The sequence below is a fragment of the Urocampus carinirostris genome, chromosome 15 (assembly GCF_059441175.1).
Source record: "Urocampus carinirostris isolate Australia breed hairy pipefish chromosome 15, RoL_Ucar_1.0, whole genome shotgun sequence".
NCBI lineage: Eukaryota > Metazoa > Chordata > Actinopteri > Syngnathiformes > Syngnathidae > Urocampus > Urocampus carinirostris.
This window is the reverse complement of record NC_142363.1, coordinates 26,112,698-26,128,608: the sequence shown is the minus strand read 5'-3', so window position 1 is coordinate 26,128,608 and position 15,911 is coordinate 26,112,698. Positions and strand designations below refer to the sequence as shown.

At 38.9% G+C, this 15,911-nt stretch overlaps 1 protein-coding gene and 1 pseudogene across 1 annotated transcript; both read right to left on the bottom strand.

The window, feature by feature from the left end:
• Positions 1-616: 616 nt before the first annotated feature.
• neff2 (neuronal intermediate filament family member 2) lies at positions 617-5,539 on the bottom strand. The gene is made up of 4 exons (XM_088354301.1): positions 4,891-5,539; positions 2,253-2,630; positions 2,036-2,160; positions 617-971 (listed from the first exon to the last, which is right to left on the bottom strand). Exons 1-4 carry the CDS (start codon positions 5,440-5,442, stop codon positions 911-913), a joined length of 1,116 nt encoding a protein of 371 aa, XP_088210427.1. The 5' UTR covers positions 5,443-5,539; the 3' UTR covers positions 617-910.
• Positions 5,540-8,251: 2,712 nt separating this feature from the next.
• Positions 8,252-11,182, bottom strand: LOC148351991 (nanos homolog 1 pseudogene; annotated as a pseudogene).
• Between the last annotated feature and the right edge of the window lie 4,729 nt (positions 11,183-15,911).

The following is a 15,911-nucleotide window of genomic DNA, read 5'->3' as shown; positions in this document are numbered from 1 at the left end:
CTAATTCCAGCATCAGACTGGGACAGCAAAGGGTGAAATTTTACAATGTTGCGAAGATGGAAAAAAAGCTGTTCCAGTCATATTGTTAACGTGTATCCTGGAATAACAGATTGGGGTCAAAATAAATATTTACTTTTTTCTGATCAATAACGAATGAGCATACAAACAAATAAATTTTTTTGTGAATTTGGTATTCCTGCTGTTACTTGCAATAATTTAAGAAGCTTTATTTAAGATCATCTCCAGGTGAGAAAATCTGCACAGTAAGTTACACACTATTTTAAATTGTTCTTCCTTATCATACAGACAACATTCAGAGACTCCGTTTGACTTATATTGTATAAGAAAATAAGTGTCTCGGATCTTAAATGAACCCCTCTGTCTTCTTCAGTAATAAAAGTAGTTTCATTCATTTTCATAATAGAGTACTAAAAAAGGTGTCACAACATCCATCCATCCATCCATTATCTGCACCACTTATCCTTAGTGGGGTCGCGGGGGTTCTGGAGCCCATTCCAGCTATTTTCGGGCAGTTGGCACGGGACACCCTGAACTGGTTGCCAGACTGTTGCAGGGCACAGATAATTCACTCACTCATTCACATCTAGGTACAATTTGGACCGGCCAATTAACCTGAATTCCATGTCTTTGGAAAGTGGGAGGAAACCCACGCAGGCACGGGGAGAACATGCAAACTCTGCATGGGGGAGGTTGCGGCACCATGGAGCTGCGCGCTAACCACCCATCCGCCGTCCCACCTATGTCACATTTAGTTTAGCTCAGCATGAATACTTATTCAAAATGTGTATAAAAGAAGGGGGACATCTCGCTTGTTTTTTAGCACCTGTCTCACTTGACGTGGATGACATTTAGGTGACGGTTTGTAAACATGGCAGATGTTTAAATGAGTTCAATGCACGGAGGGAAGATTGGTGTCCGATAACCGCAGCTCCTCAGACTCCAGAAGTTTTCTAAAAAAGAAAAAAACATAGAAAAAAACTGTCACTGCAGTTCAGACCAAATGTCTATCAAAGAGTTCTTGATCAATTTTAGTATTTGAGAAATCAGTAAGTGTAGTGGTTCTCAAATGCGGGTACTAGTAACTATTTAGATTAAAATATTTACATTGTCCTACCTGCAGATAATTATACTCATTGCAAATATACTTTGTCTGTTTTTTTATTGTATTTTTAACTAATTTACCAGAGTAAAATAAAAGAAACTTACAAAATGTGTCTGATAATGGTTTACCTTTTAAGGTTTTTATGATTTTATAATGTTTTTGGAGTAAAGAAAAACACATATTTCTTTCATATTTTTCTTGTTTTACTCTAAAAAAAAACTTATAAAAAGAATTCATGCAAAACAATTCCAAAAATGAGTGTTAAATCATACTGGGAATTAAAAAGTTACAAAATATAGTTGAATGAAAAATTATCTGTTAACCTTCATTTTGAGTATTATTTTAGGGAATTAATAGAAAAATGTTTATATTTAGTTTTTCCAGGTTTTACTATATTTTTGAGACTTAGTTTACTTATAACACACACAAAAAAACCTTCAAATTAGTTTTTAATATCACCTAATGGAAGCATGTAAATGCTGAAAAGAAGGGGGCCAGTTACTGAACCCTGCAGAACACCACAGGTAAAACTAAAAGGCTCAGATTTCATTTCATCACATTTAACACAATGCGTCCTATCTGAGAGGTAGGATTTGAACCATAAGAGGACGGTTCCTGGAAGACCAATCAATTTTTTCCAGCCAGTCTAGTAAGATATATGGTCCACAGTGTGAAAGGCAGCACTAAGGTCCAGCAGCAGCAAGAGAGATGAAGCGCCAGGGATACATCAATAAACAAAGGATGCAAATCAGTGATTTTTTTACTGTACTTTGTTAATATTGTTTTCTTTGTTTGTTGTTGTTATTTCTGGAACATCCCTGTTTTATTTTCTGTGCCCAGCGACCCTGGGTGTCCAGGAAGGCGCTTCCGAAATAAAAAAAATTATTAAAAAAAAAAGTAGGGTGTGTTCACCTGTATGCGGTTATTTCAATATCCAGTGCCATCTTGACATTGAGCAGGTCTTGGTACTCTCTCATATAGAGCGCCATCTTCTGTTTCGCATCATCGATGTCTCGTTCCAGTTGGTCAATCTTTGTCTAGAAACAGAATGCAAAAATAAATAAATGGATGTAGATAGACTATTGAATAACAATCTAGTTACATTTCCAAGTCTACCATGTTGACTTACCTGGTATTTTTCCACATGTTTGGCCTGCATCTCTTCCAGCTCTCCAATCTTTTTGTTCATCCCCTCCACGACATTCCGGAGAGCCTCAACATCAGCAGATTGGGCATGCAGCATCCTCCGATACTCCGAGGTCTCCTCCCGAATTGTACGTGCTAGCCGACGATCCCTGCTTGTAGCATCCTCCACCGCAGTGCACCTGCGCTTGTACCAGCGCTCGGCGGCTAGCATGTTCTCGCTTGCTAGCTGCTCGTACTGCGCCCGGACTTCCTGAAGTCCCTCAACCAAACGGGGCCCAGCCGCCAACCCTGAGACATCCTCCACGATGATGTCTGTGACCTCCATTTGGGCCTTCAGCTCCTCACTCTCCTCTGTAAAGATCTTCCAAATAAGAGGTATAAGATGTATATTGTTATAATCACATCAATATAGTTTTTTGTATGTAGGTCCAGTAATTGGGTTATATTACATGCAGGGGGCGGCAGGGAGACGTCCCTGCCGTTGCTCCACCACCATGAGATGTTCTCCGAGTTTAAAGGAAAAAAACATCAATGAAGGGAGGCTCCCGACTCAGGACCCTGCAGTTACCCTATCATTTGGCTCCGGCGGAAGCGTCATCCAGGTAGTTTCTTCCTGTGCTTTCCTCATGGATTATTGGGCAGACATAATTGGCTGTCATCTTTAAATCTACACTCACCAGCCCAGGGGTGTTAAACTTGTATTACCCTGGGGGCCACATGGTAGAAAAATATTCTCACGGAGCCAGACTAGTAAATATATATAATATGTGCCTTAGCTGGAGTGCTGGGGGTCTTTTCAGAGGCGCACAATGAATTTAAGGACGTAAGATTTTTTTATATAATGATATATATATATATATATATATATATATATATATATATATATATATATATACATATGTGTGTGTGTGTGTCAGAACCAGAACAGGAGGAGGACCCAGATGCGTAACGTTTTCACGCAAGCTTTATTTTACGGAATGAGGCAGTCATGCGCGTGAACACAAACGCCAGTTATTTGACGATCGCTGGGGGGAAGAAGTAAGACAGAAGTCCGGCGTGGAAAAACAGGAAGCCAGAGGCCGACAAGATTAACACCAGATACACGAACAGATACCGGACAGGACGGGACAGACAGGATCGATACCAGACACTGGAGACTGGAGTCAGATATCAGACAGGACGAGACAGACGGGATCGATACAGGATACTGGAGACTGGCGCATGATATCGCACAGGATGAGACTGGCAGAATCGATACCGGAGCCTGTAACAAGCCTAAATGGTATCCTAGATGGTAGGGCGCCCGCTCCGAGACTGGGAGGTCGCTGGTTCAAGCCTCGGCCGAGTCATACTTAAGACTTACAACATTGGTACTCAACGCCTCCCTGCTTGGCCCTCGGCATTAAGGGTTGGAAATGGGGGGTTTGGTCACCTAATGACTATCAACACAGCAAGTTGGGTCTAAAATGGCGGCGCCCTGTTTGGCTGCGGCTGCATCAGCTCGCTACAGTTTAACTGTACGGGTCAGGTGTATCGTTCCGTGTGCATGGTTACAAAGAATGACAATAAAAGTAAATTCTCTTATATTCTTTTCTAAGATATCAGACAGGACGAGACAGACGGGATCGATACCAGAGACTGGAGACTTGATTCAGATATCAAACAGTATGAGAGATAGTGGATCGATACCGGACAGGATACACAAGCAGGATACCAGAGAGAGTCAAAAAACACGTCTTGCGGGCGAAGAGGTTCATTGACGGACTGACAAGGAGTGACTAGGGTACTGGGTATAAATAGGAGGGGAATCAATTAGGCAACAAGCAGCAGCTGGCGCCAAACTAGCGGGCACAGGTGAGAGCAATGAGTAATCATGACATGTATAGTCATAATTGTATGAGTTTACGATTACTTACCATTTCTTTTTATAAATCATTTAAAAAAAAATACTTTTAATTAAGACACCTTATGAGAATCCATATATTTGAATGAAGTATATGTTCTTAATGTATTCACTCGACGTATGACAATCTCTACATTGTTCCAAGTCATGTTTAGTGTGTTGTCAAGAATCGCCTGGAGACTTGATCTTAAACTTGTCACCGGATGAGTTTGGGGGTTGGATTTTAGGAATTTTCCACTATACTCAGGTTCTGTTGTTGTCCTGGCCTGCCTTTTTCTCAATGTTCTCCCCTCTGGTATACAAACCATGGTCCGCCTTGTTGTTGAGAAACTCGTGACATGCACGCAGTTTGTTCCGTACTCGCAGTCCCAGAATATATTCTGTGTTTTTTTTTAAATTATTATTATTTTAAAGAAAACCTCAACAGAACCATGTGGACGAGAAAAATATCTCCTCCTTCAGGGATTATTTAGTGCCCGCAGGCACTACGTTGCTGACCTCTGCCTTCTGCTAGGAAAACAATGATAGAAAAATTCCTCAATTTGCTCAATACAATTTTAAAACTTTGTTTCCCATGATTTGGTGTTCCAAGGTTCAAAGTCAATTTTCAAAGGGAGAAAAAAAACAATTTCACCTTGGTCATCGTCCATTCAAATGGATTTCCTGCAAATCATCACCCAACTACAAAAAACGAATACAACGAAAAACATCCACAGACCTTTTTGAGGAAGCTCATCTCATCGCAAAGTGAGTCCACTGTGGTTTGAGCATCAAGGTATGAGAGTTCCGCTCGACCCGCCGCCTCCTGGGCCGTCATCACGGCTTCCTGGGCATCCTCTCGGCGCTGGGTCTCCTCTTGGCAGCGTTCCCTCACCCTCTGGTGAACCTCCTTCAGGTAGTCCCTCTCTGCCTCCATCTGCATCTTCTCCCGGCCATCCGAAGCCATCTTGGCCCTCAAACGACACGCCTCCCCTTCATAAACCTGCTGTAAGCGGGACGGAAGGCACGATTGCCCTTGAAGCACCTCCAGCTCAGCCTGCAGTGCCCGGTTTTGAGCCTCCAAACGTCGGATCTTCTCGATGTAGAGAGCGAAGCGGTCGTTGAGGTCCACCAGCTGCTCCTTCTCAAGCCGCCGCGAATTAAGCATGTCTCTCTGGGATGAGGAAGAATTTGCTCCAGTGATGCTCTTGTGGGACTCAGATGAGGATGATTCCAAGCGGGAACCCCTGCTGTGGTCCTGAGGCCGACGGTAGAAGATGGAGGAGCTCATGGTGAAAGTTTTCTTTTTATATTTATGGAGGTGAAATAGATGTTTTCAGAAGGAAGTCCCCTTCATGGTGAGCCTGAGCGTTTGTGCACTGCACCAGCTTAGGGGACGCTGCAGAAAACTGACTTTTTTTATATAGAGTACACACAAGCCCTTTAAATACACACACATGATGACGTCACAAACCAGTCAACCAATAGCTGAGTGCTGCAGTGAAGGCAACCAGGTTACTCTCGATTCTCTCACAGCAATTGTGCTAGTGAAAAAAGAGATGATGGAGCAGTCTATGTGAAAACCAGATTATAAAAGGACATTGTGCACTATTTAGCGCCTCCTCTTGGTATGAAGACAGACTTCATTCATTAAAAAAGAAAAGTATTGATTTGAATAATAAGTAAAATTACATGAACTATCATGCAAACATGCATTTCTTTAAATAATCTTAATCCAAGATTTTTTAAAATTTAATATTTGAATACTAAAACACTTAGACACAATAAATGTATCAAAATTGTGTCCAAACTATGGCTTGGGGGCCAACTGCACCCCACTGACCATATTTCGGCGGCTCGCTGAATACTCAGAAAATAATACATGTGCACACATAAATACATATATTTTTTGTGTGCAATTTTTATTCAAATATGTTTAAAATGTACAGATTATTAAAAAAATAAATTATATATAAATAATAAAAACATAAAAAACAATACATTTATAAACTAATAATTAAGATAAAAATATAAAATGAAATGAATCAAATTAAGTAATGAAAACATTTTTACATAATTTAAAACAAGCCCTCTACAAAACTATTTTTGTTATGTTTTAAAACATTAAATAAACTGAGTTAACTATGAGAAATTATTAACTATTATTTAATTTTGTGTTTTTTAATTTTTACACATTTTAACTGATAAATATGTGATCTTGACATTTTTTACATTGGTGATTGAGTTGCCTATAATATTTGATAATTAGTATTTTATACAGATACATATCTGATTCATTATGAGTTACAGTAACTGAGAAAATATATTTTTCCCCCTCTATTTCTATATCCGTGATTAATTATGATTAATTACCAGAAAATACGTTTAATATCAGTTTTAATTTCTTCATAACACTCATAGCTTCATGTGCTAAATACAAACTAAGAAAAATCAATCTTGGAAGGTTTTAAATGTGTTTCCTTTAAAAAAAATGTGCAAACTTAGGTTAAAATATATTTGTGGATCATGACTTGCAGTAATTAACTAATTGATTGTCGAAAAGACAAAGTATACAATTGATTAATTAATTTAAATTTAAATGAATGTGTTTTTTGAAAATGTTCATATACAATTTGATTAATTAATGACACATATATTTAACTTTATATCTGATTATTTTAACTTTATTGTTTGTTAATGCAGCATCCATTGCAGCCTGGTCATCCTGGAAAGGGGATGACCTCATGTGCAGTCCCTTCTCAAGGTTTCTTCGTTTTCCTCATGTTGAGGTTTTTGAGTTTCTCCTAGCCCTCATGTCGGTTTTAGATCAGGGGATGGTGTCATGCTAGTCTGCGGTTTGCAATAATCTGTGGTCTGTGCAGCCCTTTGAGACAACTTGTCTCAAGGGCGTCACAAATAAACATGACTTGACTTGACCAAACAAACCCTGTATTTTAGTGGAAATTCAAAACATAATATATGTATATCAGTAAAAAAACAACACACCAAAAATAAAGTGGTCCTTGCATTATTACATTTTTTGTGTGTGACTCTTAAGGAATAGATGAGTGTATTTATGGAGTACCGATCTAGTTCCCGTTAAAGGAACATTGTGTAGAATCTAGCGCCTCTTGTTTGGTCACTTTGAGTCTTTTTAGTTCTTATTCTTCCTTGCGCTTTGAAGTACTTGTTTTCGGTTGCACGAAACTGTATAGTGACATCTAGTGGTCAATAGTGTACACCGTGTCTCTTTAAATTGTGGCAATAAAGAAAAAGAGAATGTCGTTCAAAAAGTCTGTTTTGAGTTAAGGCATTTCTTCCAATGTTTAAGTGTTTGTTTTTCTTAGAACATATGTTCTATCTGCCATATAAGGTAATCGTGATCATTTGAAGGATATTTTTTTCTAATTGAACTGGAAAAAAATAATTTCAAAATATATATAAAAAATAGTAATGAAAAAATGCCATTATTCTTCTTAGCTTCTTTAGAAAAAAAATCTTAAAATGAGAGGAAATGTCTTCCATCTGCCATATTATGTAACTGTGATCTTTTGAATTATAATTTTCTAATTTAACTTTTTTTAAATTATAATAAAATACCAACAATGAAAAAATGCCCTAATTTCTCATAACTTCTTCAGAAAAAAAGTAAAATACGAGAAAATATATTCTAGCTGCCATATAAGGTAAATAAATGATCATTTCTTTCTAAATTAACTACAAAAACGAAATAAAAATCATCAAAAAACAAACGAAAAAAAGAAAATGGTTGAAAATCTAGATCAATACCATAAAAATTAAATTATTCATCCCGGCATTTGTTTTTCAATCATTTAGTAATTCATTTTTTAGTGTAAATTGCAAATAAATGGAATAAGATATTTCAGATCATTATGTCTCCGTTTCCACTGCCATTCGTTATTTGGCCCTACTATTTTAGTCGCTAGAGAGCGCTATATCACATGTTATTTTTGTGTTTTTGACGGCATTTTGTTTCTCACGAGTGCATTTTTTTCAATTCCAAGTTCATATACAATATTTTTCCCCCGTATTGTAAAAATAAATACAGGACAATGTTTTAAACACCTTATAATGTTGCTCTTTAATACCCTTTTACATAATTTACAGGATTCATTCAAATTTAACAAAACAATATTTTGACTGCATCGTCAGATCTACATTCTGTCGTTTTTACATTCAAACAAATCTAAGTAATAGGTCAAGAATATGCTGCATATGAGTTACATACACGAACAGGTGTTGCTTTGGTAGAAAAGTTGCCACAAAAATAAGAATATAGTGCTGAAAAGGCGTTAGGCTTCTCACCGTCGCAGTGCAGCACATGTATTATGATGTCATTATTAATCTGCAAGAGTGCTTATGTTCCTTCGAATCTCCATTCAGGAGACCAAAATGTGACAGATCGTAAACCTAAGAGGACTTTCAAAGTCCACAAATCGCATGACAAAAGATAATCACACACACACACAAATCAACGGCACTATGCCGTGGTACATATAATATGCTTCTTTTTCATGTCCATATCATGTGCCATCAAGTTTGGTTTGTCTTCTTATCCCGCCTTTACAAATTCACAACAGACTGCACACGATTATTTTGGTGTCCTAAGTCATCGAAACGCGGTAGGCCCAAATGTGAGAATTAGAATCAGATTCGAATTGAACTCAGTTGAACTTTACAACTATTTACTCGGGACACTCATGGTAAATGTATTCCAACTGTATTAGATAAAGTATTTTGTATGACGGTGTAAACCCACTAATCGAATCAGATTAAATTTGTTTCAGCATTGTGAGTTTTGTTATTCCAAACTTAAACTTCAATTTTCTAGCAAGTATACAACCTACTGTTTGCATTTGTCACAAATCTAGATCAAATCCAAAGTGTTCTTTAGATGTTTTGGACTCGGTCTCCTTATTATCATCCAAATTGATACATCAGGTCCACAGGTGAAAATTTGAAACAGATTGGAATTAAACTCAGTTTAATTTTACAAATTCATACTCTGATTGCTTATTGTAAATGTATTAAATGTATTATACGCGTTCTAAGGGATGGGCAGGGCACCCGTATGATGCGGCAGGGGTAAACCAGTGAAAGCTGTCTGTCCCTGCTGTTGAGCAGAAGAGTGTGTTGTGTCACCCTGACCCGGGTGACATGGCCGCTTTCGTGTGTCCCGTTTAATTTGGAGGGACGAAAGCATGACCAACTTGGGTGCCGAGGTGCTTAACTTGTTTGGGTGTTAGGGCATTTGGATTGGCCATGGTCCAAAAAAATTTGTGTGTTTTTTTGCCACTTTGTCCCTTTTTAATTTTCTTTGTTTTTGTATGTGTTTGTCTTGCTGTCGGTCACCCCTCTCAAGGAATAGTAGCAGGGTAGATAGATAGATAGATGGATAGATAAATGTATCACAATTATATTGGATATGTATTTAAGTGTTTTGTTCAGTGGGAACCGATTACTGTATTGGCATAGCGGGTGTTTTTCCCCCTAGGTTACAACCTATGTTTACATTTTTCACAAATCTAGATCAAAGCCATAATTCTCATTAGTACTGTACATCTTTTGTAACACCCTATGTTAATATCATGTTACTTCTTATTCACAAACGAAAATTGATCTCGATTTGACCTGTTTTAAAAATAGAGTCTACATGTGGCAAAAATGATAACACCCTCGTAAAACGATTTCATACATCTTGCAAAGATTTCCAAATAACATTTTTAAATCATTCGTAATTTCCGAAGAGATTTAGATGACACTTTACACCGAAAAACAACAGCAAGAAAATGACAAAGGTGATGTATCTGAGTCAGATCAGGAGGCTTCCCCGGATACAGGTAACCAAGGAAACCATTGTTTTCTGTTTCATGTTGAAAACAAAAAAACAACCTACAAAGGGATGGGCCCCGCCAGGCTGTACTCGCCTAAGACACACCAGAGGAAGTGGTGCCCCTATGACCAGGTGATTAAAGGATCTGATAACATTGAATCTAAACGTGGAAATAGCATCAGATCTGGAATCAATTTAGTTTGAAACTTGAGCGCAAATCACGCTCAAAAAGGACAACACTCAAAATAAATGTTTGTTTGAAGTAATACATGTACATTCTATATTTTGTAAACCTTTTTATCCAGTGTAAATGTGCAATCAGGATCAGACTCGGATTATATGCTGTTTTGGTAAAAAATAGAATGACAAATAGTATTTTTTTTCACAGTGATTGCATTATAAAACCATTATTTAATACAAACAAAGACCTTATAGTGATGTTGAATGGTGGTAATAATATCCCACCCATGAAAATCAAACAATAGGTGCAGTCGCCCGGTAATCTCCCTCATTACTGAAAGAGTTTGAGCCTTTTCCCGGGCACTCTGCATCCTTTGCCCTGCAGCGTCACCCTGTGCCCGGCGGGCGGCTCCCTCTCCCGGGCAGAAAGCGGGCAGTACTTGATGGTGTGCGCGTTGTCCCCGTTGGCGCTGCACAGCGGGCACGTGTACGCCCGCAAAATGGGGCACAACACCCGGCCGTCCGCCGTCTTTAAAATGTGCGTGCCGTAAACCTCCTCCGGGGCGCCGTTGTTCCGGCAGAACACGCATACCCGCACCTCGGGTTTGCTTCGCGGGGGTTGCTTGCGTCCGCGCTCCGGTGCCTCCGGACGCACCGAGGGGCCCCTCCTCACTGCGCAGCCGCCCACCTCGTCTCGTGCGCGGAGAAGCGAGATGTGCGAGTCGTCCAAGCCTAGCGTGGCTTTGAGGGACTCCGTGATGGAGTTGGGGCCACTGCACGCCGGGATCCGGGTCGGCGGGGCCACAAGGGTGGTCAAGCCCAGGTAGTCGTTCCAGAAATTGAAAGTGTAGTCGCATGGAGGGAAATAGTTGCGCTCCAAAAAATCCATCATGCGATTTGGAGTGTCTGCATGGAATTGCAGGGAGGTTCTCCTCTTCTCTGTCTTGTATTTTTATGTTTTATGTTTCTCCTCTTTACTTAGGATTCTTTGCGTCCTTCTGCCTGTAGTATTTGAGAGTGCAACTGTGCAAGACAAACACCCAGGCGTCATTAGTAAGGAAGGGGGCGTGGCAGAGTAAGCAGGGGTGTGACTAACAATAACAGTTTTCGATTGGACCCCTCGATTGTGCGTTTGCAGTATTGTTTTGTTTTTCTATCTATTGAGGATAGTTTGTCACTGGGTTTTGCGTTGATTTTATTGTGTTTGGTGTCTTTGTACCTTGTGAATATTTTTGCCCATTTATCCTGATGTTATTTTTATCTAATTTTCACTTTTAAGTCTTTATTACGTGTTTATATTGTTTATCCTAGAATTCCATGTGTAATATCGTTGCAAACAATGTTTATTTTGTTATGTTATTTTTGTTTAATGTTGTTTTATTTTTTTTTATTTTTTTTTTAATGAGATACTACTAAGCTCATTTGTAAGACTTATTTTTAAAGCTCACAAAATCAAAAAATGACTCTTATTTGTCCAAACTACTGCTCAGGAACCATATGTTATGACAAAGTCTTCCGTTCCGTTCCGTTCACAGCATAAAAAGTAATGATAGCATGATTTCTTCGCTATTAGCTCTTTGTTAATTCTGTCATTCATAACTTTTAATGAAAAATATTTAACACAGTTTAGTATTTTGCATGTGGATTTTTGCCCCCTCTTAAACACATTTCAATTATTTTTAGGTGTAACTAAAAGCGTTCGGATTCTGTTCATGAAATTCTTTCAAAAACAAACAATGGGACACTTCCATGCTTTTCTATTGCTTTCATAAATGCTTGTGACACCAGGTAAATCCCTATAGAGACATGAGTTGCCCGTGGACTTGTTCTAAGTTCAACCCTATAATATATATGTTAAAAAAGTCAGTGCCCTTATGCATGGCAGGTGTGGTTGACTGAGTCTATTTTATCTTAATTCTAATCATTGCAATATGGTATTAATACAATAATAACATAGAAATAAAATATTAACTTTTTTTTTTTTTAAATGTATCGATTCTGGTACCCCTTTGTGCTAATCAGTAACAAAAAAGTAGCTTTCAGCTTCAGAAAAGGTCTGGGATCCTTGGTGTACAGTATTAATGGTTTGATTATACGCAACAAGACAGTTTTGATCTTGAGATTTGGATGCAACCGGAACGGTTCCGGATCCAAATCTGACAAAATCCCCCACATTCAAGTGAAGTCAAGTTTATTTGTATAGCCCTTAATCACAGAGTCTCAAAGGGCTGCACAGACCACAGATTATTGCAGACCACAGACTATTATGACACCATCCCCTGATCTAAAACCTACATGAGGGCAAGGACAAACTCAAAACCTCAACATGAGGAGCAATGACAAGCAAATTAGATTAAGTCTGTTGCCTTAACTACCACCAATGACAACAAAGGAAAAATACGACTTATCAGTTATATCGATAAGCATCTTGAGTACAGAGCCCCTATTTGAGGCTGGAGGTGAATTTTTACAGTGAATGAACCTGAAGTGATCACTCCTCTTATTCTTCCCCTTTGCACCTGCTTTGCCCCCCCCCCCCTCCACCTCACCCTTTCCACCCCATTGTTTCCTCCTTTCCACAGCAGGCCCCTTGCATTAATATGCATCAAAGCCGTGTGTGTGCCCATGTCATTAGCCGGTAAAGTAGTCAGTCACATGACTTGATCTTGATCACTTGACTGAGAACACAATGACCGGGGTACTGGTACGCTTCATTTGCATGCACTCAATGATGCACTGACTTATTGCTCACTGTGTGTGTCGGGGAGGAAGGAGGCGGGGTTCATGTAATTAAGCTTTTGGGAGAGAACACAACCAGCCTGTTTTAGAGGGGTAATTTCCTGTTAACGCTAGCAACAACAAAAAGAGCTCCAATATTCAACCATGCATGGAAAAATAATGAAAATGCTGGACTTTCTAAATAGTTACCGTACATACATACACAATTGGTGGTTGGGGAGAAAAGTGGTGGTCTAAAGCATTAAACAGTAGTGTTAGTGAGTATGTATTTATGAGCAAGTATCTTGGGTAATGGACAACCTATATGCATAATATTTGTTCTTATCAGATGTTTTTACAGATTATTATATTTCTTAATGCATTAAAAAAGCTCAATTTTGAAGAAAGATTTAGAATTGTGATTTTTGTATTGACATAAACATGGAAAATAAAAACATTTGTCTCCTAAGTACTTTTCAAAACAAAACTGTTCCTGTAACGAACCTTAAAGGGACACAGTGTACTATTTGACCACCAGATGTCGCTGTCCTGTGTACTGCAATCGGAAATGAGTGCTACAAAGCACAAAGAGGTACAGGGACGCAAAGTGACCAAACAGCACTTTAGTTCTTCTAATTCTTTTTTACCCAGCTTTCACAATGTTTTGGTTTGGGGCCGTAGCAGCCATGTAACCAACAAGTATGTCAGCTCCCTCTTGGTGAGCCTCATGTTATCTAAAATAATACATTTTTATATGATAGTTCATGTATTTTTTCTTATTATTCAAATCGATATTTTTTTACCATTATAAGGTGCTAAATAATACACAATGTCCCCTTAATGCAAATGAATAATTCATTTGAGAAACAGAAACATGGAAGAATGCAAGGACCTCATTTATTGATTTATTTAAACTGTATTATTTTTTCATGTATTTTAATTTCCATGAAAATACGGGATTGTTTTGTTATGTTTTAAAACAAATAACATTCTAAAAAGATTGTTTGTGTCACGGTTGCCATGGCGCCCAATTGGCCCCGCTCGTGTGGCGTCAGCTGTGGCTCGTTGACAGATTGGCATCCCGTCTAGTTAAGCTCAGTGCTCTCACTCTTCCTTTGTCAGTCCGTCAACGAACCTCTGCCCCGCAAGACGTGGGTTTTGACTCGGTCCTGTTTCCTGTTGGTATTTCCTGTCCGGTATTGTTCCCGTTTTTTTTTTCCTGTTCAATATCATTTTCCAGTTTCGTTCCAGTCTAGTTTGTCCTGTTTATTTTCGATATCCTGTTTTGATATCAATCCTGTCTCTCCCGTCCTGTCCGGTATCGACCCCATCTGTCCGATATCTTTTCGGGCAATTGGTATCGATCTCGTCGCCTTCTGGATTCCTATCATTCCATGCCAGACTGCTGCCTAACGTGCATGACTCCCCATTTCCCGTAACATAAAAGACTTGTGTGTAAAATGTCACGCATTTGGGTCCTGATCCAGTTCCAGTTCATGACAGTTTAGAACTAGATATTATTTTCATTACTTCATTTTATTTGATTTTACTGTCGTCACCTTTTTGAAGCTTTGAGCTTTTATTTTTCAATATCTGTTAGTTTATTAATTTAGTTATTTGTTTTATCTATTTTATATGTTTTTAGAATCATTTTTATTTACATTAATGTGGTGACTTTCAAAATTGCAACGATTAAGTTCAATAAATGGATAAAGCTATGCTTTTTTTGTAAATAGTTAATGGAAACTATTTTGTTTATTTGTTAATTTTTTGGTTTTTGTTTTTCTATTAAATCTATTTTTTATCCTTTATATTTATATTAATGCGGTCACTTTCAAAACTGCAGAAAAAAAGGAATCCCCGAACCCTCCAAGACTTTCAATTCGTATGAGCATATACTATTTTCGAAGTATGCACCGGGCTGCTGAAAAATGGTTAGCAAGCCGCAGATGGTTCCTGAGCAGTAGTTTGGACAAATGAGAGTAATTTTTTTTGATTATGTGAGCTTTAAAAATAAGTCCAACAAATGAGCTTAGTAGTATCTCATTTAAAAAAAACGAAAACATTAAACAACATTAAATAAAAATAACAGAAAATTCTCAAGCTGTACGTGTTTGTGAGTTGCACATGGCAGCTAAACACGAAATGTCCCCCAATCCCTCCACCACACCCACCCTAATCTTATCAACTGCATAATGTGTCGTCTTCCCATGGCCCTCCCGAAAGGGGATTGGTGGGGAGCCAGTTGAAGGTAGGGGGCTGCCAGGGGCTGAGCCCTAACCTCTGACCACCCCCCAATGTACCCCCCTCCCCCAATCCCCCCTCCAGCCTGGGGGGGAATCTCCAAGTGCGTCTCTTAACGGTTGCTCCATCTGCACATCTCGAAGTGGCCCCCGTGACCGGGCCCCAGACGGGTGTCAGAGTCACCAGCAACAAGCCAAGGTCAACGGGGAATTACAAAGGGCGGGGGGCGTTTGAGGCGCATCAAATGCTTTGTCACCATCTCTCACAACGCTGATTTGCTATTACTTAACCTTGGTTCCATAAGCCCTCCTCCCTTTTTATCTTTTTAAACACATGCATCCTCCTGATGAGGCACGGAGAAATGAGAGAATCAATTTCGAGAGGGGCCCTAAAAAACAGACTGGATGCTGGAATATTAATAACATGAAGGTCTAGTAGGTCGCACGAGGGAATTGGATTTTCTAATTTGTAGCTCATATTTGGAAGAAAAATCTAATTTCTCAGAACGTTATTCCCTGAAAGGTCATCCCCTCCCAAATAACAGCCCCTTATTCCACAACAATCAACTTTCTGTTTTGGAAATTAAAGGTGGTGTGCGTCCCTTTAGACGTCCTTAAAAAGTTGAAAGTAGAACATTTTGTCTGTTAAGTATGTGTTTACAATTCTCAACTAAGTTCAAATAGCCTTTATATGTCAGGACCAGAACGGAGACAGGACCCACTTGCGTTGCGTTTCTCACAAATTTTTATTGGAAGGAAGATAAA